Source organism: Gavialis gangeticus, unplaced genomic scaffold, assembly GCF_001723915.1.
Source record: "Gavialis gangeticus isolate Ggan-Ray unplaced genomic scaffold, GavGan_comp1, whole genome shotgun sequence".
Taxonomy (NCBI): Eukaryota; Metazoa; Chordata; order Crocodylia; family Gavialidae; genus Gavialis; species Gavialis gangeticus.
This window is the reverse complement of record NW_017729030.1, coordinates 6289814-6313443: the sequence shown is the minus strand read 5'-3', so window position 1 is coordinate 6313443 and position 23630 is coordinate 6289814. Positions and strand designations below refer to the sequence as shown.

General features: G+C 41.2%; 1 protein-coding gene across 2 annotated transcripts in view; it reads right to left on the bottom strand.

Moving 5' to 3' along the window:
* The window catches only part of WWC2 (WW and C2 domain containing 2), a 192668-nt gene that overhangs the window by 81582 nt on the left and 87456 nt on the right, over positions 1-23630 (bottom strand). For both annotated transcript variants that reach the window (XM_019521881.1, XM_019521880.1), the window contains exons 3-5: positions 9884-10087; positions 7308-7384; positions 1054-1133 (exon numbers count right to left, since the gene is read on the bottom strand). In XM_019521881.1, coding sequence (XP_019377426.1) covers positions 1054-1133; positions 7308-7384; positions 9884-10087 — 361 coding nt within the window. The remainder of the gene's footprint in view (positions 1-1053; positions 1134-7307; positions 7385-9883; positions 10088-23630) is intronic.

Here is a 23630-nt window from a genome sequence, read left to right as displayed (position 1 = left end):
TTTTTTTTTTTTTTTTTTTTTACTCGAGGCACACCTTGTTAGACTGGAGTCATCCTCCCCGTCCCAGAAAATGCCAGCTGTTATCTTTCACTCTCTTTTTTTTTTTTTTTTTAACTACAGAAAAATTACAGAGCAATCCTTCAGTTGCAAAGAACTCGGAAAGATCACTACAGGTCAGAATGTTTTTGACACTGGGAATCTGGGTTTATCTTGCCACCTGTGTTGGCGTTTGCATGCCAAAGGGATAATATTTTGCTCCTCACTTAAAAAGATATTACAGCACTGTGGTTGAGAATCATTGGCCTAACAACACAATCAGTTCTTCCAGGATAGTTTGTAGATCTGATTTAGGACATAGTTGTAAAATGGATGTATAATTTTAATTTAAAAAACCTGAAACACAAAACATATAGCAAACAAAAATCCACCTTTTAACACTGTTAAGTGTAAGAGCTCCTGAAGGTTGTTTGCCCTTATGAAGCTCCATTCCACTACTTTAGCAGCCTGCCAGAAGTGATGATACGGAAAGGATTCAAAATGCACATCTGAGAGTGACCAACTGAAAAAACACACAGAATTGTGACTCATGCCAAGCTTATCCCCATTGTGCACTGTGCACAACTTGCCAAGTTTGCATCTCTCTCTGCCCATGCCAATGGAGGGAGGGGGCAGACAGAACCTTATCAAGCATCTTACAGGAATTAAAGGTCTGGTCGCGGTCCTTCCTGTTAACCCCACTTCCTCCATTTTCCAACACATTTTACTGGTCTAGTACGCAACAGTTAAATGGAACTAGTTTTACTGCTTTTTCACTCCCAAACCAGGTTTGTGAGTTTTATGATTTCCTGTAGTCTAATAAAAAAAAAAAGGCTTCAGTTCCAAAGAAAGTGATTAGATTCCCAGAAGTTTATTTTTTGTGGATTCTTTCCAACCCTTCTCTATCCCTAGTTTTTTTTTCTGCAAATCTATGTAATCTATAATAATAATAATAATAATTCTGTTTGCTTTGGTTGTAACTAGGAGATTGAATTTAGTCAATGTTCTGGTACTTACTGTTGCAATGTTTCAAAGCCCTGTTCCTTATACAGCAGTTCCTGCTTCATCTGAGAGAGTTCCCTCTTCAGCTTCTTGACCTTTTTTGTGAAATCAAAGTAAGAATTAGAAAATTCCTCTTGTTAAACAGCATCACATATGGCTTTGAACAATTAATGCATTTTCTACATTAGATGGGGGGGGGAAGGTAAACTGGTCTACTGATACTTTTTAAAAGGAAGAGTATTTGTTCTCTTCAAGTCGGTGCGTAACATGCCTTAGTGTTAAAGGGACACAGGCAAAATAATACACATTTCCTTATTTCCACTGCCATCATGCTGGGTTATTAAACCAGAGAGAATTTTCAAATGTAATTTATTTTTCACTTGTTAAGCATGCATGCCAACTGTCCTAGAGGGATGCTTCTGTTTATTTTTCAGCTTATTATTACATTTTCACTTTTTCATCCCCAGAAGCACTCAGTCCATTATATTTCAATGCATTCAAAAGAGACTGGTTCCATTTTCTCCATGAATTATCCCTTTTATAAAACTCAGAGATATCGACTGGTTGGCCTACCCTGTTTTATTTACTTCCTGCATTTTTCTCAGCCCAAAAAAGTCAAAACAATCAGTTAATTTCACTTTTATTTCTAAGAATCACCATCCTCTAGATTCAGATACTATACTGGAACATTTGGGGTGCAAATGTGAACATACCAACTATCTTTCCCCACTACTTTCATCATCTAAATAAAAATCTCTTATTTTTTACCCTCCTATTTTTTTTTACCTTAACTACTACAGCAGTTAACATTACTATGTTAACAGCTGACAGATTTGCATGCATCATACTAAAAGTTTGTTTCAAATTGAAACAGAGAGCCTCTTCCATTTTTTTCTAATATCACTTACACATTTCATACACACAAAGACAAAATTTGCAGGCCAAGGATATGACTCAGTTATAAGATATAATTATTTACAATCCCACATAGTGATGACAGAAATATCCATGTGAAATAGGGGAACCTATTGATAAACTGGATTTCCCACACACATCTAACTCTGCACACTATCCCAATTCACATTTAGCCTAGTTTTAGCCTTCCAAACTCCCAAGCGCTTTCAAGCAATTATGACTTGGAAACAAAAACCCTACCAAATGTTTCCTGCTTTCTCCTATCATCCTGGAATATCTATTCCCAGATTACACTTGCCTCAGGTCCAGAATGGACAATACCCAGTGAAACAAAAGTGAGCAACACCATATAACTGCAAATTGGTGGCATGTCACTTGGAAAATGGAGAAAATCACCTTTCTAATGAGACACATCGCTCTTACTTAAAGCATTGAAAGGATCATGAAACACTGGACGTTTTGAAATTACAATAATATTTTGCACAGAACTCTTAAAATAGGTAATAAAATAGAAACTTTTAGAGGTTTCTGAAATTAGTTGGACTTAAACTGCTCAGGAAAGCCTAGACAAAGCACTATGAAATGTAGGCCCAATTACACTTTTAAAACTCTTCAAAACCTCTCTAAATATTTTCTTGCTAAAGAATGACATACAAGGTTTGATCTAAAAGACCACTGAATTAGAACTGAAAGATTCAATTTATTTCAGCAGGCTTTGAGTAAGTGTGAAAAACAGAAAAGAATGAGTTTGTATGAAGATTTTACTGTACTCATTAAGTTAAGATGATCTGCACAACTCAATCACAGGTTCACCATTCATGAGTAATGCTCCCATCTCAAACTAATAATAACATAAACCACTTGAGTATATTTTCTAACTAAGAACCTTAAGCAGAAATAGCTCTTTAAAGCAATATAAAGAGAGAAAGCCCTCATTTCAAGGAGTCATCAGTCTAACCCTTGATTGTAAAGTTAAAGGAAAGGGTATACAGAAATTGATGACAGACAAAAATGAGGGAATACCATGTTCAAATTTCCTTTCCTGCCATTTGAAAATGCTAAAGTCTGGTTACATCACAAATTTCCGGTTAATTTAAATTTACAATTATTTTTAAACGCATCAACAAATAAAGATTTGTTGGAATGAAAGATTAGAACTATATATCATCGGAGATCCTTCCTACCCAGCTCATCCCTGCAAAAAATATATTAATGTATGCATACTATTGTAAAAATTTTCAAGCCACATTTAAGTTCCTATCTGAAATAAGCCTTTGATTCCAAGGTGTCAAGAACTAACAGCTCCTAGACTCTTCAAAGGGACCTAGCCGCTTTTAGTACTTTGGAAAATGTAATTGTTGTTGGGTCCCCAAATAAAGATTTACAAAAAAACTTCAGCCTGTCCAAGCGTGAAGTTTTGGCTACAATAGGAATAAAAGGTTTCAAATTATTCCCCCAGTAAAGATTTTCATCTAAATTTAGGAGTCAGGTTTACCTTTCTGGAACTTAAAACTTCTAAATGCTTCCTCTGATGAAACATCTTTTCAATTATGTTAGATTTTTTTTAGTTGTGTTAGAACTTTAACCCAAAAAGTAGCTATAACTAGAACACACTTAAAATATAAGAACAGAAATGTATAGTTAAGATCCAACAGACTGAAAAAGGGGACATTTTTAGTTGTTTTTCAGATGCTTCTTTCCTGACTGGCCGAATATTTTCTCAGAGAGAAACAGCAAATACAGAACAACTGTACATGAAAATTTCAGGTCTCAGAATGGGTTTTACTTGAACATTATCCCCCTCATTTACTCCCACTACATACACATCAAATCCAGCAACAAGGTGGTGAAACCACCTTGAGGGCACCCTTCCCTGCCATTCCCAAGAATGTTCTCAGCAGGAAGCGAGAACTTATAAATTCAGAGGGCGCACACTATTTCAGCCTGAGCAGCTGGTATCCCTGCCTAGCTCTTACCCAGAAGTTTTCACTGCATTCATTTTCTAAACGTCCTCCGCTGCAATTCAACATCATTTCATTATCAAGAAATGTTATGCCACCAGCTTAGGTTGTTACCCAGAAGAATGTGACCTACATGATAATCCATGCTCCTGTGTGTTTAGTGCACTCCAAGCATTCCTGTGCTCCTTGTCCTCCTCTTCAAGACTTAATGTAGCTCCCCCACTCCTTTCCATATCTCTCTGCACTCTCTCTCTACACCCCTGCTCCTCTCTAAGCTTCCTGCCTGGCAGCCCTCTCAGTCCCTTCTCTTATGCACATCTTTATGCCTTCTTTCATGCCTATACTTTGAATTTGTCCCTTGTTCAACAGCAACTTTCTGCTTCGTGTTCAAATTTCATCTTTAGCCAGGCTCTTCAGTGCTAACCTTTTCTGCCCCCCTGCTCCTTTGTGCTAATAAGGGTGAAATGGAGAACAGAATGAAAAGCTCACTACTCTATAAAGGCTATCCATCACATATTCTTAATATACATTATGATCCTGTATGCTCACTGTTCTTTGTACTGCATTACCATTTACTAATTAAGGCTCCAAACTGCCCAAGCAGAACCCCCTGCAGAATCAGGTGCTTCAATTAAATTCTTCTTGGAAAGGAATTTTTTCTTTCCTTTATTCAGTACAAACACTAAGCATGCCTTTGGTGTTCTGTATATCATAAAACAAACAGTAGAGAATTCATGTGTCAAAAAGTTAATGTACACCGTGCAGGTAATGTTAACAAGCAGGAGTCTAGAAACCTCTCCAAAACTTCCTGTAGAGGTTTAAATTCTTTTCTCCTTATACTACTATTGCAAATCCTAGAAAACCTTTGAGTTTCAGCCAGTATGTGACAGAAGTGTAGTATATTTAACTCAGCTGTTCTCTAGTCAATGTTTCAGTTCTGACTAGCTAACTGGAAACCTGCTAGCTTACACACATATGCATTATAGCTCTGTACATGACTACCCTTCATCTTCCAAAGCATATATGCATGCCAATTACTGCATTTGTGTTGTGCACTAGCAAAGTATCCACAAAAATATTTGTCCATTTCATTCTATACCATCCTGCTTTCCCAGAGGCCACCTTCCACTTCTAAAACCTGCAGACCTAGTCCAAATTGAAAATCTAAAAGAGACATCGTAGGGTTCTGTTTTTATTACTGTAATGATTTTCATATGTGCTCAGATTACAGTAAAGATGTTTGTTTCATTGCCAATCCTGCAAAATCATCATAGGTTCCAAAAGTCTAAGCTGGTTCTTTTCTTCGTAAGTATTTTCATCAATAATAGGAGGTTCTGCAGGCCAAATTTTCCAAATTATGCCTGTGATGGCCCATGTTAAAGCTATACATATTTCAGAGAATCGCACAGTTGTACTTGATTAGTAAACAAATCAGCTGGTTCATAAAGAGGAATTGTGTCTTGCCCTCTTCTGACCGTACTGGCTGTTCTTGATTAACATTAAAAGATAATAAAATCCTATCTCAGTTAGGCATGACTGCAAAAGGGAAGAAAAATATCTGTTGAATGAGACATCATTTTAAAGTTACTTTTCTGTGTATACCCGCATCTTTTAAAACAAGTAATGTCCTCAGTCACCTTTGAACAGCTAAGCACCTGTCCACTTCTGTCCCTTCCCCTCCAATTTAAAAGCACCACATCCTGAACCTTACCTTCTGGCCCAGCTGCCCTGTCAGACTCCCCTACAAACTAAATTCACCCTCCTACCGATAAAAGGTTTTACACCTCTTCAAAAATTCCTGCTTGCTATTGAAATATATTTTCTTAGAGAGCAGGCTGGTCAGCAGGCTTCTCACTCTGCAGGCTGGCCAGCAGGTTTCTCAAAATTAAGCATTGTGCTATAGTGAAGTTAGGCTTAAGTCAGTTCTTTACACAAAAGGGTAGGGAAAAAGGGAAGGCACGTACAGTATGGGAGATAACATACATATCATATTCTAGTAAATATGTATGTTAATTTTTTTAATTTGCTGAAAGTTAAATGTGTAATACCTCCCAAATACTACATACGTATAAACCTTATCACAATTTGAAGATGACAAAAACATGTTCTGTTTGACACTTCCCAGAGCAGCTGTTTCACCAATGTCCGGCAGGGGGCAATGAAAGAGCTGTGTAACTAGCACCTCTCCTATAGTTTCTATGCATGAAGACCCTATGCATCCCCAGCTCACAGTCAGGGGCCAAGTGAAAGTCTTGTCTTTTGACAACCTGGCTGAGCAGGTTTTGATTTGTGAAATGTAGAGAACCGTATCTGTCTATAAGGCATGATATGCTATGGTTTAAATAATTGAGCTCCATATTTATTCCACGCCATTACTTTCTTACTTAGGGTTGATCAGGAGACTATTTTTCATATTAAAACAATTTTTCACATCATTAAAAGATAACCAAATACAATGACTAAGATATGTATAAATCTGTGCTAGCACCTATGCTGAACAGAGTTGGGCAAAGAGTGGAGTTTTTTGACGGGTTCTGGCAATTTCAAAACACTGTTGTTCTATTATTCTGGATAAAAATGTTTCATTTTGACAAAAGCTAAAGTGTATTTTAGTAAATAAAATTGAAGGAAATATTGAAGTGAATAATCATGTCAAAAATGAAAAATCCAATTACATTTAGAAATATCAAAATGAAACATTTGAAAAAAATCTAGAGTTTTTAATTTTATTACTCCCTTTCAAAGAGCAAACAGAAGACCAAAAAATTGATGAAAGATTTCAATGTTGCAAAACCTGCACTTTTGACAGAAAAATGTTGTGTAAAAATGTTGCCAAGATGCAGTATTAAAACACTCTTTCCCTTTCAGCTTTTATGTGCAGATTTTTTTTCAAAAGTCCCTGGTTACCCAGCATTTTACAAATCTGATATCAAATTCTACCATGAGAGCCCCAAAACTGCTTTCATAAACAAAGACTCTCTTCTCTTAATTAAGCACACTGGTGCTGATCCCTATGCTATTCACAGGCATTTTTAAAGGATTTCTCCCACTCCTTTCTCAGCTTTCTCCCTTAAAAAAAGAGAAAAAATAATCAATTATTCAATTATTTTCTGGGTGGAATTAATTATGAGGTATAGTTAAACATTTCTCCAATTAATATACTTCTCAAAGCTGAGGGTGTTCCCTGTAGAAGTTAATTGTACAGGCTTTGGGATGATTTGGCTGAGAATGTAATTAAAATCCTTGAATGATGGTTAGTTAGAAGAATAGTAGGAGGTTTCAATATCAGAGTGCAATATGCCTAAATCTGAATCTCTGCTAGCCCAAGTGTAGCAGTGCAGTCATGAACCTTACTGTGCAGAATTTAAATGGAAGTACATTAAACATTCTCACCCTTAATCTTGTAGTGGAGATTTCTGCCTTCAGAATGTCAGGGTCATATTTCGTGCTGGATGAAGAGCCTGAGAACACTTATTTAAAAAAAAAAACAACACAACAAACATTTAACTACTTTCAAACCATCAATTATTTCTATCCTTGAAGAGTATTCTTGGTTTCAAACTGGGAGGTTATCATAATACTGCAGACAAAATGAATATTAAACATTTTAATGTATGCCCTTACATTGGGATGCAGGATGGTCATCAGTGTAAAAATTACTGATTTATTTTCCAAATGTTTTCTTCTCCTTCTTCCTATCCTTATTCAGGTGGGTTCAAAGCCATAAAGGAGGAAAGACTGTCTATGATAACAGCCCATGACAACTCCAAGTTCTACCTAGCGTTCAAAAACTAGCTCCTGGCTAACACCTCTTCAGGCTGAGAAGCAGTCAGCAGCACTCTCCTACTGGGGGGAAAAGAGAACCCCAAACAATTTTCAGAGCTGAAAGGAGCTTGTGGCAGGGCACTGTGTGTGCCTGCCACTTTAAGGGCCTGGAGCTGGCAGCTGCCAGGTGCCTAATGAGGGCAGCCATTTGAACTGAGGTCTGCCCATATAAACAGGGCAGTTCAGCTGTGAGAGGCCAGGCAACAACACTGCCTGGCCGGAGGGCTGCTGGCATCATCTGGAGGTAAGGGAGGCGCTGTAGGGGATGGTAAGGAGGCTCCTGGTCGTGGGTACGACTGAAAACTGCACCCTGCCAGGAGTGGGTGGCTTGGTGGGTCTCCCAGTGGCGTGGGAGCCTCCAGGAAATGTCAGACCAGTTACCACCCCAGTGAAAGATGGGTCAGGGCACCTTAACCTCTAGCCCCCACAACCAGGTGGGTTACCCCTTTGTTGAAGGGTTGGGAAGGTGAACCCCATGGCGAAAGAGTAAGGGCCACAGACTCAACGCCTGTCTGAACGCCTGACTGACCCATGCTGGGACCAGGACTGGAAGGGTCAAAGGGCATGGGGCCCACCGCGAGGTCCCCCCAAGAGCTGCACGCCTGGGGTTCTGACTGGTCTGGAGGTGGGCCAGGGCTAGTGAGCCGAAGGTCCTGGTGTGGGGATCACGCCCGAAGAGGAAGCAGCTCAGGGACCTATGTTGCCCGGTATGAGGGCGGAAGAGACCGCCTGATGAGAGGAACCCAGGTGGGTGGGTTCATCAGTAGGATTCTGGGGCTCAGTGTGGGGGCCGGTGATCGTAAGAACTATAGATGCCATCTGCGAGGCTTGGGCTGCGGTGTAGGGGAGGAAAGGAGCCGCAGATAGTACCCCCTGGCACTGGGGCAGGAAATGGGCAGCCTCCCACTTAATTACATCTATTTAACTAATTAACAATAAGGCATGGCGGGAGAGAATGTGGGCGGTTAGCCCAGGAACGGGTGGGCAGGAAACAGCAAGATTGGCCCCGAGCAGGTCCCCTGTTACAGAGCTATATTAAAAATAATATTTAGAAAGAGAAAGCAGACTTGCTCAGCAACTAAGACTCAATGCTCTTCTCTCCAGCATCTGCATACATTGCTTTTATAACATTACCAAGGCTAGAAAGTAAGCTTCTTAGCCAGCAACTCAACTGCAGGGCTCACAAAGCATCAGGCTAAGTACCACAGAGTCTTTATATTTTGCTCTCAGCATTTAAACTAAAAAGATCCCAGGTACTTGCATTGCAGCCTTCGGCAATATATGTACACATACTGTAAAAATTGAAATAAACTGCTGATAAAAGTTTGCAGTCAAACCCGCTAGTCCCTTTGTTACTGCCATCCATTAAGATAAGCTAATGCCCACAAGCCAAAGTGCATCAGTGATCCCATACCCTTCGAATAAAAACTCATTAGATCCAGGATCTGGAAAATTAAGTAACAGAATAGATTTCAGAAGCAAAAATCATAAGCTACAGCTCTGAAAGAGTTCAATCATAGTGGACAGACAAAAGTTCCTTCTAGCACAACAGTATTGCATTAGGACAGTGGTGCACAACCTTCTGGCCCCGTGGGCCAGATGAGCAGCCAGGGGCTGGTCCATAGGCCAGATGGAATCCCATGTGGCGAGACTGGGCCCCAAGGACTAGGCACCATGCACTCCTGCTGGAAGTGGGACTCAGGGGCCTGCTGTCACCCCCTCCCAGCCCCACACACAAGGACTGGGCCCTGGGGGCCCAGCACTGCCCCGACACTACCCCTGCATGTTGGGATTGGGCCCTGGGGCCCGGCACTGTCCCTGCCCAGCCCTGCATGCTGGAGGAAGGGCTAACATGAAGGGCCCACAGCTCCCATGTACTGGAAATTTGGCAGTAAAGGAACAGTGCCACCAAATTTCTGGACTCTGGGAAGTCCTGTGAGCCAAATGAAACAGCACCATGGATTGGGTCTGGTCTGATAACTAGGGGTTAAGCACCCTTCCTTAAGGAAATAAAAGGTGGAAAGGCTGTTCCTGTAACAGCCATGGTCCAAGATATTCAGGGCAAACTGAAATGTACCCCAAAGGAGAACAAGAGCCATTGCAGGCCACAGAAAAATGTTACAGTGCATTTCCAGTGTACTTACAGCTTGTTCGAGAGCTTGATTTTTCTTTGTAGGCATCATTCAGTCGTACATACTCATCCAGGGCAAGTGCCAGCCTTTGTTCTTTCACGTGGTATAGCTCTTTCTGGGTGCTGAGTGCATCCTGTGCTACCATAAGATAGTCTTTTAGCATTCTCTCTTGTTCTTGCCTCCATTGTTTTCGAGGATCTTCTATTTGTGTTGTTTCTTAAAAACATAGTTTTAAAAAGCTTCAATTTAGTTAAATCAACATTTGCCAAATGATTCAAATAGAATATTTTAGTAACTTTTGATATTTCTTTAACTCTGATATTTTGGCTATACTTGTAATTCACAGATGTGTAAGTTCAGACCATCAGGCCAGTTCGTCCACAAAAAAGTGAGGGTAATAAAAGCTTGAAAGGCAGTACAAATAGTCTGGATACTGCCCAATTTCTTCAGCTGGATTATCTGTCTCAAAGAATCTGAAAGCTTCTAAATTCTTGGTACTACTTGCATTTCAAAAAAAGTTTATTACCTTGTTAATTTAAGATGACAGCTAAGATCTGGTTACTAGGCAGTGCAGCAATTCATTTTTATGAAGGTAGTGCTTTGTCATGATGGTTTGTATGGGTAAATAGTGCTTAACACACCAATGTCAAAATTATCACTAATGTTCTAATATTAACAATGTACATTTTAAATATATAAATATCTGCGCTCCTGTTATTGTCTATTAAACTAATAACTTGAAACCACTGCACTGCAATTATTATAGACAAAGGCTTTTTAGTGACCCAGTTATATGGGCACAGGCAACTTGAAATCTAGCCCACTTCCAAAAATAAAAGTTTCAGACAGATATCTGCCCCAGATCTGCTACCATTTCTTGATCATTTAAACCACTTTGTTTATAATGGTTTTCTCCACTTTTTTGCTGGTTGCAAAGTTATTTTCCCTTCTCCATTATTAAAGTAGCACCAAGTTCCCATACAAAAGAGAGAAAGAGAGACAAATCATTTCAGAAATCAGACTTGACTATATAGCATACTGGCAAACATACAAGACAGTCTTTTCACACTCATATGTTTACATATACAAGACTGCAAAAAGATTATTACACTACATGCAAAACAAGTCATCACATGATTTAAAAATGTATTAATGCAGATATGCAAAGGGAAACAATGAAAGTTGCACGGTCAGCTTCAGTTTTAGCATTGCCTGACTGCTCAACATAGTCTTTGGCTGACTACCTGACATGGTCTATTTAAAAATTATAATATTCAGGAGAGAAGAGTTGCTATTAGCATAAGACATAGCTTTGACAGAGCTATCCAATCTGAAACTTAAATACAAATCTTACACAATGCAGGAACTCCATTACAATGCAAGAATATTAACATTCTTGGCTCAGTTCAGGGAAAAACTTATCAATTAAAAGGAACAAAAAATTCTGTATGAGAAAAGGTAATAAAGAAAAATGTAGCACTTGTGAAACACTTAACATCTTCAACTCCACAAATATTAAACCAAAAAAATGAGTTTCTAGTATAATCAAGCATTCTGTTATACTCCACTTCCTAAATCACTAAAAATATTTTTTCATATGGCCATCTCTATAAGAAGGCACAGACATAGAAGACTTTTTAAAAAACCCTTATTTTGTAACATTAGAAGCTAACAATAAAAGATCTAGAATTACCTACAGTAGTACCTTACCGTACCATATACAACTATATGGTAGTCTTTGAAATTGATTTTTTTTGGTGCTGACATCATGCAAAACCAAGAGGCAGAACTAAAATGAAAGGAAAAATCTAAACACTTTTTTAAATCACTAAATTAACAAGGTTTGCCTGATTGCTGGATTTTTTTAGTTTGATTTTTTTTGAAAGTATCATGCTGATGACCCCTTCTCCAAGTACAAAACATGACAGGCTTGTGCAGTGGAAAAGTTATTTCTCAAGTGTACACAAAGCAAGCATAGAAGGAGAGTACCCATCATGTAAAACCTAAGTGCACTGCATAAAAGATTAAAGCAGAGCAGCTTTATACACAGTTGGCTTTCCAATAACCTCAACAGGGAATCTCTCTCCAAACAACTCACTTTAGCTACACACACAAAACAAAAATCCATGTTTACAGTCACCTGCTCTTTTCCACAGAGACATCACATACACACACAAAGAAGCAAATCAATACCGCTTCTCCCCTCAAATGATCAACAAATGTCCACATCAGTGGCTATTTACTGCCCGTGTGCTTTAACACACCTCCATCCTCCTAGCTCTTTATACAAAAAACTGAGTGCTGGATTTACAGAGGTGTTCCTTCTTCTGCAGTAGGCTGCAGAGCATCAAACAGGATTCTTCATGGGTCAGTGATCAAATAGGATAAGTGCAGTCATGTTGGTTTTTTGGAAGGATGTAATGATGTGGTTGTATATTATGACTACCACTACAAGCAATGAAGAATAATCTTACAAGATTGGAAGAGCTCATCTTTGGGTACGTGGTAGGTAATTGTTTTGCAGGTTTAAATCCAGACTGCTCAACATGTAGCTGGAAGGCCAAATATAGCCTGCAGAGTGCTAAAATGTGGCCTACAGCCTCCCTGTCCTTGTGACTGTAGGACAAGGACAAAGCTGATCAACAGCGGATTTTTATTGTTGAGAAATTCAATCATCAAGCAATTTCTTTTGCCTCTCAGACTATATAGGCAAGCCAACATTATGACTACGTGAGCTTATTTTTTTACCACATATATTCATAAACAAGCTAGAAGCAAACAAACTTGCTCCTGGAAAGTTGCTTACATTCAGTGGATTCAGGTTCAGGTGACTAAGGCCTTATCTATGAGGAAAAAATGTCTAGCATAGCTGCTATGGAATGAACTACTCTACAGTAGATATACTGGAATAACCTGGGATACTATTCCAGAGTAATTACTCCAATCACAAAACATTCCAGAGAAGTAAAATATACTGGAATTACAATTCTAGGCTAGCTCGCCTGTCCATTTTCCATGTTGATAAGGCTTAAGGACCTCCTCAAGAGGAGCTATAGAGCACCCTCTTCACTATATGGTCTTTTCAGATATTAGAGAGTAAATAATATTCATTTAATAAATAGGTATATAAATTCACATGCAATAGCATTTCTAAACTAATGCTCATCTGAACATATATATGATCAACTACAGCTTCTCACAGTGGGTATAGTCAAAGACAGAACTGAAGACTTCTTCACACCTTCCTGAAAATGTCATGTTACAGTTTGGGAAGTATTATGGTTGTTTTGGCAACTGTGTTTTGTAGTATTCAGTGGAAATTCAGAGTTCCTTCCTCCACCCCCAAACAGAAGATTATAATTCTCAAAGTAAAACCATACAATGCCCAGGAGAAGAGATTTTTTCTTTGAATGAGAACTGTTCTTGTCAACCTTACTGGTATGCCACTTAGGGGCTTGACTGTTCCAAAACTGATAATGGAACACGGAGCCTTGCAACTCCAACATCAGAGCTAAAACTCTATGCAAATAAAAGTGTCAACTAACATAAAATGTTATGTTATACAACAGTCTTTGTGGAATGAACTTGGGGAATCTCATCCCAATTTCCAGTAGACAAGCATCTGAATCACAAGATGCAACCATCAATTTTTTTGGTTGTTAGAACAAAACTATTTAATGACCATGAATTGTGATCTATACTCTTACCAGTAAAAGTTACTCATTCACGTCAGGATGAAGGAACATTGACAAAGTGCAGTGGGGAAACTTGCACTGCTGGGGCTGTATCTGTTTTGTTGATAACTAAGTGAACTTTAATCCTCAGGACTTAAAAAAAAAAAAAAAAAAAAAAATAGCTGGTCATGACCTTTCCATATCGACACTTTCTGTATCGCCAGCTGGTCACTTTCATGATAATCTTCTGTTTCTCACAGAGAAAGTGAGAAAGCCATTTTACATCACAGGAAATACATTTTAGAAATAGGTAATGACACTATTAGATGTGAACAAAATGCGTCTCTATTATGTTTTTTTTTTTTTAAAAGACCCACAAAAAACTAAGAGAAAAAGTTGACAACCCACAAGATATCTACCAAGGATTAATAAAAAAGCATGTAAGAGACAAAAAGTCCATTTGACTTGCATTCTGATCTTAACTTAATTTGTTTAATCATGAAGGAAAAGAAAAATCAGTATTAGCAGAAATTTGAGGTATAAAAACACAATCTGAATGTAGGATCTTTTACATGGGCAAACATTGATCTGTCAGTTTTTGTAGTTTTATCTGGCAGAAGCACTTGTGAATTATAAAATTATTCAATTCCTCTAAGAAACATTTATTAAAGAGCATTCATTTAAATTATAATATGCTATTGCAGTGGGAATGTTAGTACATTATCTTAATAACAAAGACAATTGGATAACTTATTTCCTGCAGTTTTCAAAATCTAGAAGACTTCACATGTGTTAGGGGAAGATTCTATGAAATACTTAAAGTCCCTAGTAGAAAACTTGCACAAAAAGAAAGATGCTTTGCTTTGCTCTGAGTACTGCAATCATTGCACCTCCTTTTATGTATATAACATTTAAGGTTATTTGCCACCCATGGAAGCCATCACAGCCAAAAGCATTCATGGTTCAAAGTAGTTGACCCACATAATGAATATGGGCCAAAGAATAATTCAGTGCCAATAGACTAGGATTTTTAGTTATGCTGCTCTTCAAAAAGACTGTAAGGAAAAAAGGAAAACCAAAAACTTTCAGTACAACACTTTACATGCGTGGGAAGCAAAATGCTTCTAAGAACATTCAGGCATTTCAATTTTTCATGAGCTCATTTCAAACATTGCTGTTCCTGTCTGCTACCATGCAACTCTGCCAAGTTTTTTAATAGCCCTCTATGAGCAAAGGAAACTATTACATTATCTTCAATGGATCATATTTCTATAAAATAAATAAAATTAAAAGTGCACTAGAAAATACCCAGGGGAAAGGCTTGACTAGGAACATGAGGGAAGACCCGGCAGAAAAGAGATAGGTATTTTTTTATTCCAGGATTATCAATGCTATGGAAGCAATGTTTTCCAGCATCACCCTAGTCAACTCAAGTCATAGTGTTGAGTGATTCCAGAGTAAGCCACATCATGCTCTGTCTTGCCAAAGACGTCTCATTTAGGTGAGGAGGTTAGAAAACAACAGTAAGGGAAATTGCAGAGGTAGGAAATGAGAGACACTCAGGGATTCTCAAGAAGAAAAGTGTCAGAGATGCTGAATTGGAGGTCACAAATACTAGCACTCCTGGCATTATACAGCTCATCCAGGGAAAAGATTTGGCACCTGTTCGCACACTCCCGTTACAATGGTAACAGGGCTCTTCTACCCGCTTCAGGGCAGAAAAGCCTGAAGTCAGCCAAGTCTGTTCCAAAACATGTTCCTACTCAGCAGGCATTCCAGAATAGGCTGGAAATGTGTACCGGGTAATGGTTAGGTAATTATGTGCTGAGCATTATGAAGACTTACTCTGTGCTCAGGGGAAGTTAAGCTTCAAGCAAGGAACTAGTTGTAGGGAGGCTGCCTGGAACAAAACCAGAATTCTCACAGAAATCCCACAATAAAAGACCAGAGGTTGGCCAGGTCTCCAGAATAGCTGTGCAATGGTCTGACAATGCTGATCAGGGAGCAGGAATACAGTGTACCAAATGCTTTTGTATCATCAAAGCACTCCTACTGTAGGCGTAACTCCAGGAAAGAGGGTTGTGGTTAGTAGTTTAGGCAGAGAAGATCCAAGGGAGAGGATGCCATAAGAAAGAGGCAGTGAGAAAAAAGTAAGTTTGAGTTTTAGGACAGACAACTCAGCAGTCAGGTGTTTGTCCAGCTGGGATCCAGAGCAATCTCCTCCTGTGAGGGGTACAGCAACTCTTGATATGATTGTAGGGAGAAGAGACAGACTTCCAGCACAGGAGGACTGGAAGTTTTGCCCAGGAAAAAAAAAAAAACTCTGGCAGCTGGTGCGTCTAACAGGACAGAATTTCAGGTACATGGGCCGAGCCTAGCACAATTCTGGGAATAGTGTCAGCGGTATAGTTAAGGGGGAAAGAAAGGGGAAGAAAGGGAAACCAAGGGAAGGGTAACTGCAGGGCCATGACACGCAGGACTGCACCTTGCCAATTATAACCATAGTAATGATCTCAGTGATCTCTTTTGCTTACATACTAATTCAGTCATAAAAAAGTTGTTTCATTTCACCTGACATCAGTTTGCTTAACACAACCCATAGTTATATGGCTGTCTAAATTTTCCCAGCTGCTCAAAACTATTTCACCCTAAAAACAAGCTGCACCCCTTCTACAGTAACAGTGGAAAAGAAAAAAAAAGAAACTACTAGCTTGCCCACAACCTTCCAAAAAAAGCTGTCTATTCATATGGTTGCTTCTTCCAAGGTGCATCTCTTGAGACTTGGCTTATTCCATGCTAAGTGATAAAGAGCAAAGGCAGCTAAAAGAAGAGGATCCAAACTAAATCTAAGTGGATCTTTGGGTGCTTTCTGCCGGGGTTATGACTAGACTCCTAGATGCCTGCAGTGGGAAATGTCTCCTTTTGGTCTTTAATAACAGCCTCAGGTGTATACATATGAAAACAGGCTCTAGTCAATCCAAGAAAAGCAAGGAAAACAAACAAGGTGTAGAAACTGTAAAAAAAATCATCATGGATTTAAATTTTAATCTTTTCATGCTATTAGAAACAACAAATTTCCAAGCTCAGTTAAAGCAGCAGAGCAACGCATGCAACCAAGGTGGAAGTCTTAATGAGCAATAAAAGAAACAAATACACCTGCACAATTTTAAGGGAGAACAAAAAAAAATGCCACTACACTGGTTTAAGATATTTTACCTTACTGTTTGTTTCAGAAGCTTTCTAAAGGAAACATTTACATTTTGTGAAATACTGCACAATTCAAGCATGAGCCACAAAAGAGGATTCCCAAAGACACCTCTGAGGAAAATTTCAAAAAGAAATGTTCTGACATTTCCATCTAATACATTTGTTCAATGGATACATGAAGCCTAAGTGTGTTACAGAGGCAATGGATAAGACCCTGTGGCCCTACAAGATCACACAGTTATAACACATAATATGATTTCAGAAGTTATCTAAAATAAGGAAGGTGAAGTAATACAATATATCACCCAATGATAAAAATGTCACAAACAAACAAAAAAAATCACATTCTACTGGTTTTATGGATAGGGAAGTTTGTAAGTTATAAGGAGACATGATGGAACATTAGATTGTTCAGAATACTTTGCAGACACATTTACATAGAAAAAAATTCTTATCTCCTCCTGTGCTCTACTCAGTTTCCCTTAACATAAAGTAATTCAGCACCTGACACTGACAGTTAGAAAGCACACTTTTTGTTTCATGAACACACACACATTTGCTTGCTCCTAGGAAGTCTATTATGAAAGATTTCTACTGAGAACAGTGGAACAACGTTTTAGCTGTGTCCCTGAGCTCATCATTCACCAGTCCCCTCTTTATATCTAGTAACGTGCTCCACATACTACACATACCATGGAAACTCCAAGTACCGTGCTCAATATAAGCCATTCCCTCAGTGGGTTCTTATAAATGAACACATTCTTCAAGTAGCAGCAGATTCTTTTATAGGGGTTGCATAAATAAGATGCAAAAACGGTATACGCTGTTATTTTCAATAGTTACAATCTGTTGGTTGCTTGGTTTTTCCTCTACGCCAGCTAACTGCCTGCTGCCTTCAGTTCTGATCCTGGTCCCTACCCTCTACCACATCCAAATCTTACTCCTGTGCCAGTATTCCAAGTATTAGGGGTACAATGATAGATTTTTTGGGCTGATACCGATGGCCGATTATTAATGAGCCATATCAGCTGATACCAATCTGATTGTTGATATGCAGCCTGGCAGCTTGGAGAGCAGCATCTGGCTGGTAAGCCTGGGGGGAGGGGGGCAAGAGGGTAGAGGAGCAGATCAAGGCCCCTGAGGGGAGAGAGTGGGGCTGGGGTGGCTGTGGGATGGAACCGCGAACAGCTTATCCGGGAAGTGCTACAGGGGGTGGCTCCCACCACTGCATGCACCCCTGGGGGGCAAATGTCCCCCAGATCTGTGTATGGGGCGAGGGCAGGCTGCCACTATGGGTAGTTCTGGGCTCTTCCCGGCAGGGGCTGGGCCAGGGATATGCTTGGGCAGGGCAGCAGCAGCACGAAGAGGGGGCTACAGGGTGGCATGTGGCATTTATTGGTGACATTATCGGCCATATCAGCCAAAAAAGCCAATCGCCAATAATGTCAATTTTCCTTTTAATTGGTGCCAATACAATATGGACTGATGTATTAGTGCACTTCTACCAAGTATTAAGGAGTCCTCTACTGGTTAGATCAGGGGTTACCAACATTTGTGCGCCCAAGGGCACATTCAAATTTAAAAGAAAAAGCAGTGCATGCCAATATGACAGCATTTTTTGTTGAAATAAATGATTTTTACTGATCGTGAAAATGTGTGTGAGCACCCAAATAAACCTTGGGGGAGCGCCATGATGCCTGCGGGCACCACGTTGGGAACCGCTGGGCTAGATGCTTTTCCTGTAGCTCAGCTAAAGAAAGTAAGCTACCTCGTAACAAGCAAGTTTGACAAGGTGTCCATTGTATGCATTTTTTGGTGGCTGACAGTGAAGATTCTAGGAAAACGGGAGGCTGGGTGCTCCCTTGGAAACAGAAGAGAACCGTGACTGACTGAGGAAGTCTGTGTGTTACATGCCTGAGCAAGCAGCATTCAGAGCTGCCTGAAGCTACAAGTAAATTACATGAATTTCTTCCCTTTCCAAGAGCATCCCCAGATTAACTAGGACCAGGCTGGTGGAAAGAGAAGACTGACCCTACCAGCAAAACACCATACCCAGGAACTGGAGATTAAATTGCTATGGCATTCTTTCTGTTTTGCTCATGGCCAGTTTAAACAGACTACCAGTCTCAACTGCAGAAAGGAGAAAATCAAATGTGGGAGTAAGTAAATCCATTACATTTTAAACTCACAGTGCAAGGATCCAGAAGCAATAGTAGAGAGCAGCCCACAGAAAAGGGCTGAGCTGCACATTCTACGCTTTCAGGCTGAGGGTGCAAAAGGGACTTAGGGAAGAGATCCCTTTGGGTGGATGAAAGTGGAATAGTTCTGTAAAGCAGGATCATCAAAAATACAGTCCAAGGAATCTGGGGGCAGAGCTAATGGGTGAAGCCTACTGTAGGATCTGGGGCTCCTGGACCCACAGAGGAGCCAGCGAGGGCTGAGCTGACATAGCTCCCCTTGCCCTGACACACTTTGGCCCATCACTTATGCCACCAATGCCACAAGTCCTACTGCTGTCAGGTCTGAATCTGGCCTGAGAGGAGCCCTTCAGTCCTGATCTGGCCCATGGAGCACGGCGAGTTAAATGCTCTTGCTGTATAGGAAACTATGATAAAAGAGGAAGATATACAACAGTGTGGAGCCTGTGTTATACGATGGCTTAAGCACGTACAATCTTCTGCTTTTCATTCGAGGTGTGAGGGTTTACAAAGCCCAACTCTGTCCTGGACCCACCTCTTCTGGGAACTGCGGCTGTCCCAAATTTGTAGCACGGCATCATGGATTTGCTCTTCCCAAGTTCAGAGATGAACAGACTTTTTAATTCCTTTAAAATAAGTTTAATTATTTTTCCTCAAAAACACAAAAATCTAGCTATAAGTATCCTAAATTATATAGCACATTTTCTTCAACAGAATGTGTGTGAGAGAGTTTCCTTTCCATAATACAGTAATGCCCACTACTAAAATCTACCTCAGACAAACAAAAAGGAACATGCTCTAAAGTCCAAAGTAACAAGATGGTATCAACTATTTTTTAAATTTTGCATGCTGCATGGATCGAATTTGATGACTGTAACACAGGTATCACATATTTTAAATTGTTAGGCAGAAAAATTCTGATGAAACATTTTCCATCAAAATTAGTCAATTTATCAGAAGTGAAATGTTTCATGGGCATGGTCTGATTTTGACCAGGTTCTTTAGGAAACCAGATAGGGCTCCTGAGCCAAACTCCTGGCACCTGTGGTTCTGGGGCAGCCTGACAAACAGATGCCTCTGGGGGTGGTATTTCAGTTAGATCTTTTTGGTTTTCATTTCAAACTGAAATAAGAGAAAATTCCAAACATCAAAGGACTTTGTAAAAAGAAATCCTTTTCTTTGCCCAGCTCTTACTTCTAACTAATTAGGGAAGAGCTGTGGAAGGTATAAATGGCAAAGCAAGAGGATAAAGGTGGATAAAACATGTTCCACATCTATTTGAAAGGAAAGGCTTATGAAAAAATACTATTTGTCACTTTCTGCTCATAAAATAAATAGGCTGTACTATTCCTGTAAGAAAAGGTACAATGAGAAAACACAAATTCTAGTTAAAATCGCCAAACATTCTGACACTCAGTGTAAAAGATTCCATCTTTAAACAGGCTGGGGCAATGAGGGAACTATGCCAAGAATAGGGAAACTACTGCAGCTACATTATAGTTTCTTAAGACCTCTAAAAATATACTCTTTGGTTTTTCCTATGTGGAATAATTGTCTAACCATGTTCCTTGCCCTTCCCTAAATCCTGCTCTTTTTCCAGCCTCGCAGCTTAACAACATATCATTGCTACTACAAACACAATTTCTTTTGCATAGCCCCCCTGCCATCAAATAATTCCAGCCTCACAACTGATTCTGATGTGCTACAAGATGAGTGGTTCTCAAGCTTTTTTAGATTCCACGCGGCATCCCTTCATAGTTTTTTCCAAATTTAGCAGCACCTGGGTTGAAAGCCACTGCTTTAGGCATTAGCAAGCTTGGGAGCTCTAGTAAGAAAAGAGCTGGCAGCATTTTAAGCACTGCGTCAATTAGATCTACTTGAAAAAAAAATTTGAATCAGGATTTCTAAAACTGTTCTAAATGCTGTGAGATATCTGAATCTCCAAATGGGAATTTAAGCCTAACTTTGTTGTTTGATGAATCTGCCAATAGCAACTAATTCATAATTTTACTTCATATTCAAAATATATTCAGTGCTGGCAAGCATGGTAGTACTCTTACCCACAACTGTACTTGGAATCATTTTATTTAAGAATGCCCTTGGACAAGTAGAATAAATGCAATTTGTCCCTGCCTATGCTAGTATTTAGCCAAACCCATCTGCCACAAAGGTCATCTAGCACTACCTAGAATTCAAAACATAACCTCAGGCACAACCCTACTCTAGGAGTTACACAACTTGTTGCTAAAAAATTAAGTGGGCATGCTAATAATAATGACAGTGGGAATGGTAATAATAAAATAATAATACTATCCTACCGTCTCCCTGTTCCCCACACACACAACACTCAGGATAACTCACCTAAACACTAAGGCAGGGGTCGGCAACCCCCGTCACATGTGCTGAACATGGCATGTGAGGCCATTTGCTCGGCACCGCCATTGCCAGCCTCCCAGCCACGGCCCCAACAGGTGCCTTCCCAGAGCCCGGGGCCGGGAGATAGCCGGGGCTGGGGCAGAGAGGCAGCAGCTGTTTGCAGCCTCCTGGCTGCAGCCTGCCCAGGTTCCGGGTAGCTGCTGATAGCCACGGAGCCTGGGCTGCCCACAGCCTAGGCGAGCTGCAGCCAGGAGGTTGCAAACAGGTGCTGCCACCCAGCCCCAGCTGTGGACCCAGCCCCAGTTGCCTCCCAGCCTCAGCCCTGGCCCCGAGCTCTGGGAAGGCAGCAGGTGCCGTCGATGCGCCCTGCTGCTTCTGCAGAGCGGCGTGTGGAACCCAGCGCGACAGGGCACAGCAAGGAGGCGCACAAAAGCTGCCTGCTGATCCAAGCTCCCCTGGCCATACTTCCCCTGCAGCTGGTGGCAGCAGCGAGGGGCACAACTCTGTGCTGCTGCCTGTGCTGCCACCATACACACAAGGGGAAGTGTGACCAGGGCAGTGCAGGGCTTGCAGCGGCAGGAAGCTTCCCTGTGCAACCTCCCTGTGCGGCCCCATGGCCCTGGCAACTGGGGGCCCCCTCCGGCAGGGCTGGGGGGCAAGGACTTTGGGTGAGGGGCAAGGAGCATGAGCAGGACTGGGGTGGTAGGGGCACAAGCAGGGCTAGGGGGCTGTTGTGGGGGGATCCACACAGAACAAAATACACAAGATCAAAAGTAGTATCAGAAGTTTTAGTAATTTTCTGGCATGCTGTCACTCCGGCACCCTCCACGGTAGTCACAGTGGTTTTCTTGGCACTCAGGGCACAAAACGTTGCCTACTGCTTAAAAATGGCTGATCGGGGAAAAATCTGAACCCTCATGAAATGAAGATGTTTCAAAATGAAGCATCTTCTGTAACTTGCGTCTCCCTGCCAGCCTCTGAGCTGTTTTCAGAATGGGAGGGGGGAAAGGGAGCAGAGGGAATTTGGTCTGGGGTTTGTTCAGTCCTTGCTGGAGGGTGGGCTCCAATTCACCCACCCCACCTTCCACCACTAGAACAAGCTCCCTCTGCTCATTCCCCCCTGGGCTGGGGCTGCCACGCTGAGCCAGGCAGCCTGGTCATGGCTCCTCCTACCTCCCCAAGCAGCGTCTCCTGGCCATATCGCCCCCGTGACCATGGGCACTGGCCGAAGTGTCACCAGACCAGCCACGCAGCTCTTCCCCGCCATCTTCTCTCACTGGAATGAACAGGTGCCTTCCTGCTGCCCCTCCGCCCTCCTGCAACTCATGACCCTTTGAAACATTCTTGCGACCACTTTTGGGTTGTGACCCACGAGTTAAGAAACACTGGTCTGGTGGATCACTGTCACTCAGAACACTTTTACAAAGTGTTCTCAGTTACAGCAGGGACTTTCTATGCCTGAAGAAGAGTGACTGCGCCCAACTTCTGTCTGTACCCTAAAGATTTAGGCTTCACATGAGACCTAAATGGCATCTGCCTATTGCAGTGGTTTTCCATGAAATGTCTTCCCAGGATGCCACACCATTGCCTGGTGGACTCCTACTAGCATTAGGTTTATCACATATGAAGACTATGAACAGTTCAGTTTATCACATAACCTAATGCAGGCAGAAGTGCTCTCTCCTGCTGCAGCTACTTCCCAGTCTGGCCCTGCATGTGCTCCCTGGGAACAGGTGCGAGAGGTTACAGGGGTGGGCGGATGAGAATAGGATGGGATTCAACACCGACAAGTGCAAAGCCATGCACCTGGGGAGGAACAACCGGCACCATACCTACAGGTTGGGGAACTCCCTTCTTGTCAGTACAGAGGCAGAAAAGGATCTTGGAGTCATCATTGATGCCAATATGAACACGGGCCGGCAGTGTGGGGATGCAGTCAGGAAGACCAAACATACCTTGTCATGCATCCACAGATGCATATCGAACAGGTCCAAGGAGGTGATCCTCCCCCTCTATGCGACACTGGTCAGGCCGCAGCTGGAGTACTGCATCCAGTTCTGGGCGCCGCACTTCAAGAGGGATGTGGACAACATGGAGAGGGACCAGAGGAGGGCCACTTGCATGATCAGGGGGCAGCAGGGCAGGTCCTATGAGGAGAGGCTATGGGACCTGAACCTGTTCAGCCTCCACAAGAGAAGGCTGAGGGGGGATCTAGTGGTCTGTTACAAACTAGTCAGAGGGGACCAGCAGGCACTGGGAAAGTCCCTGTTCCCCCAAGCACTACCAGGAGTGACCAGGAATAAC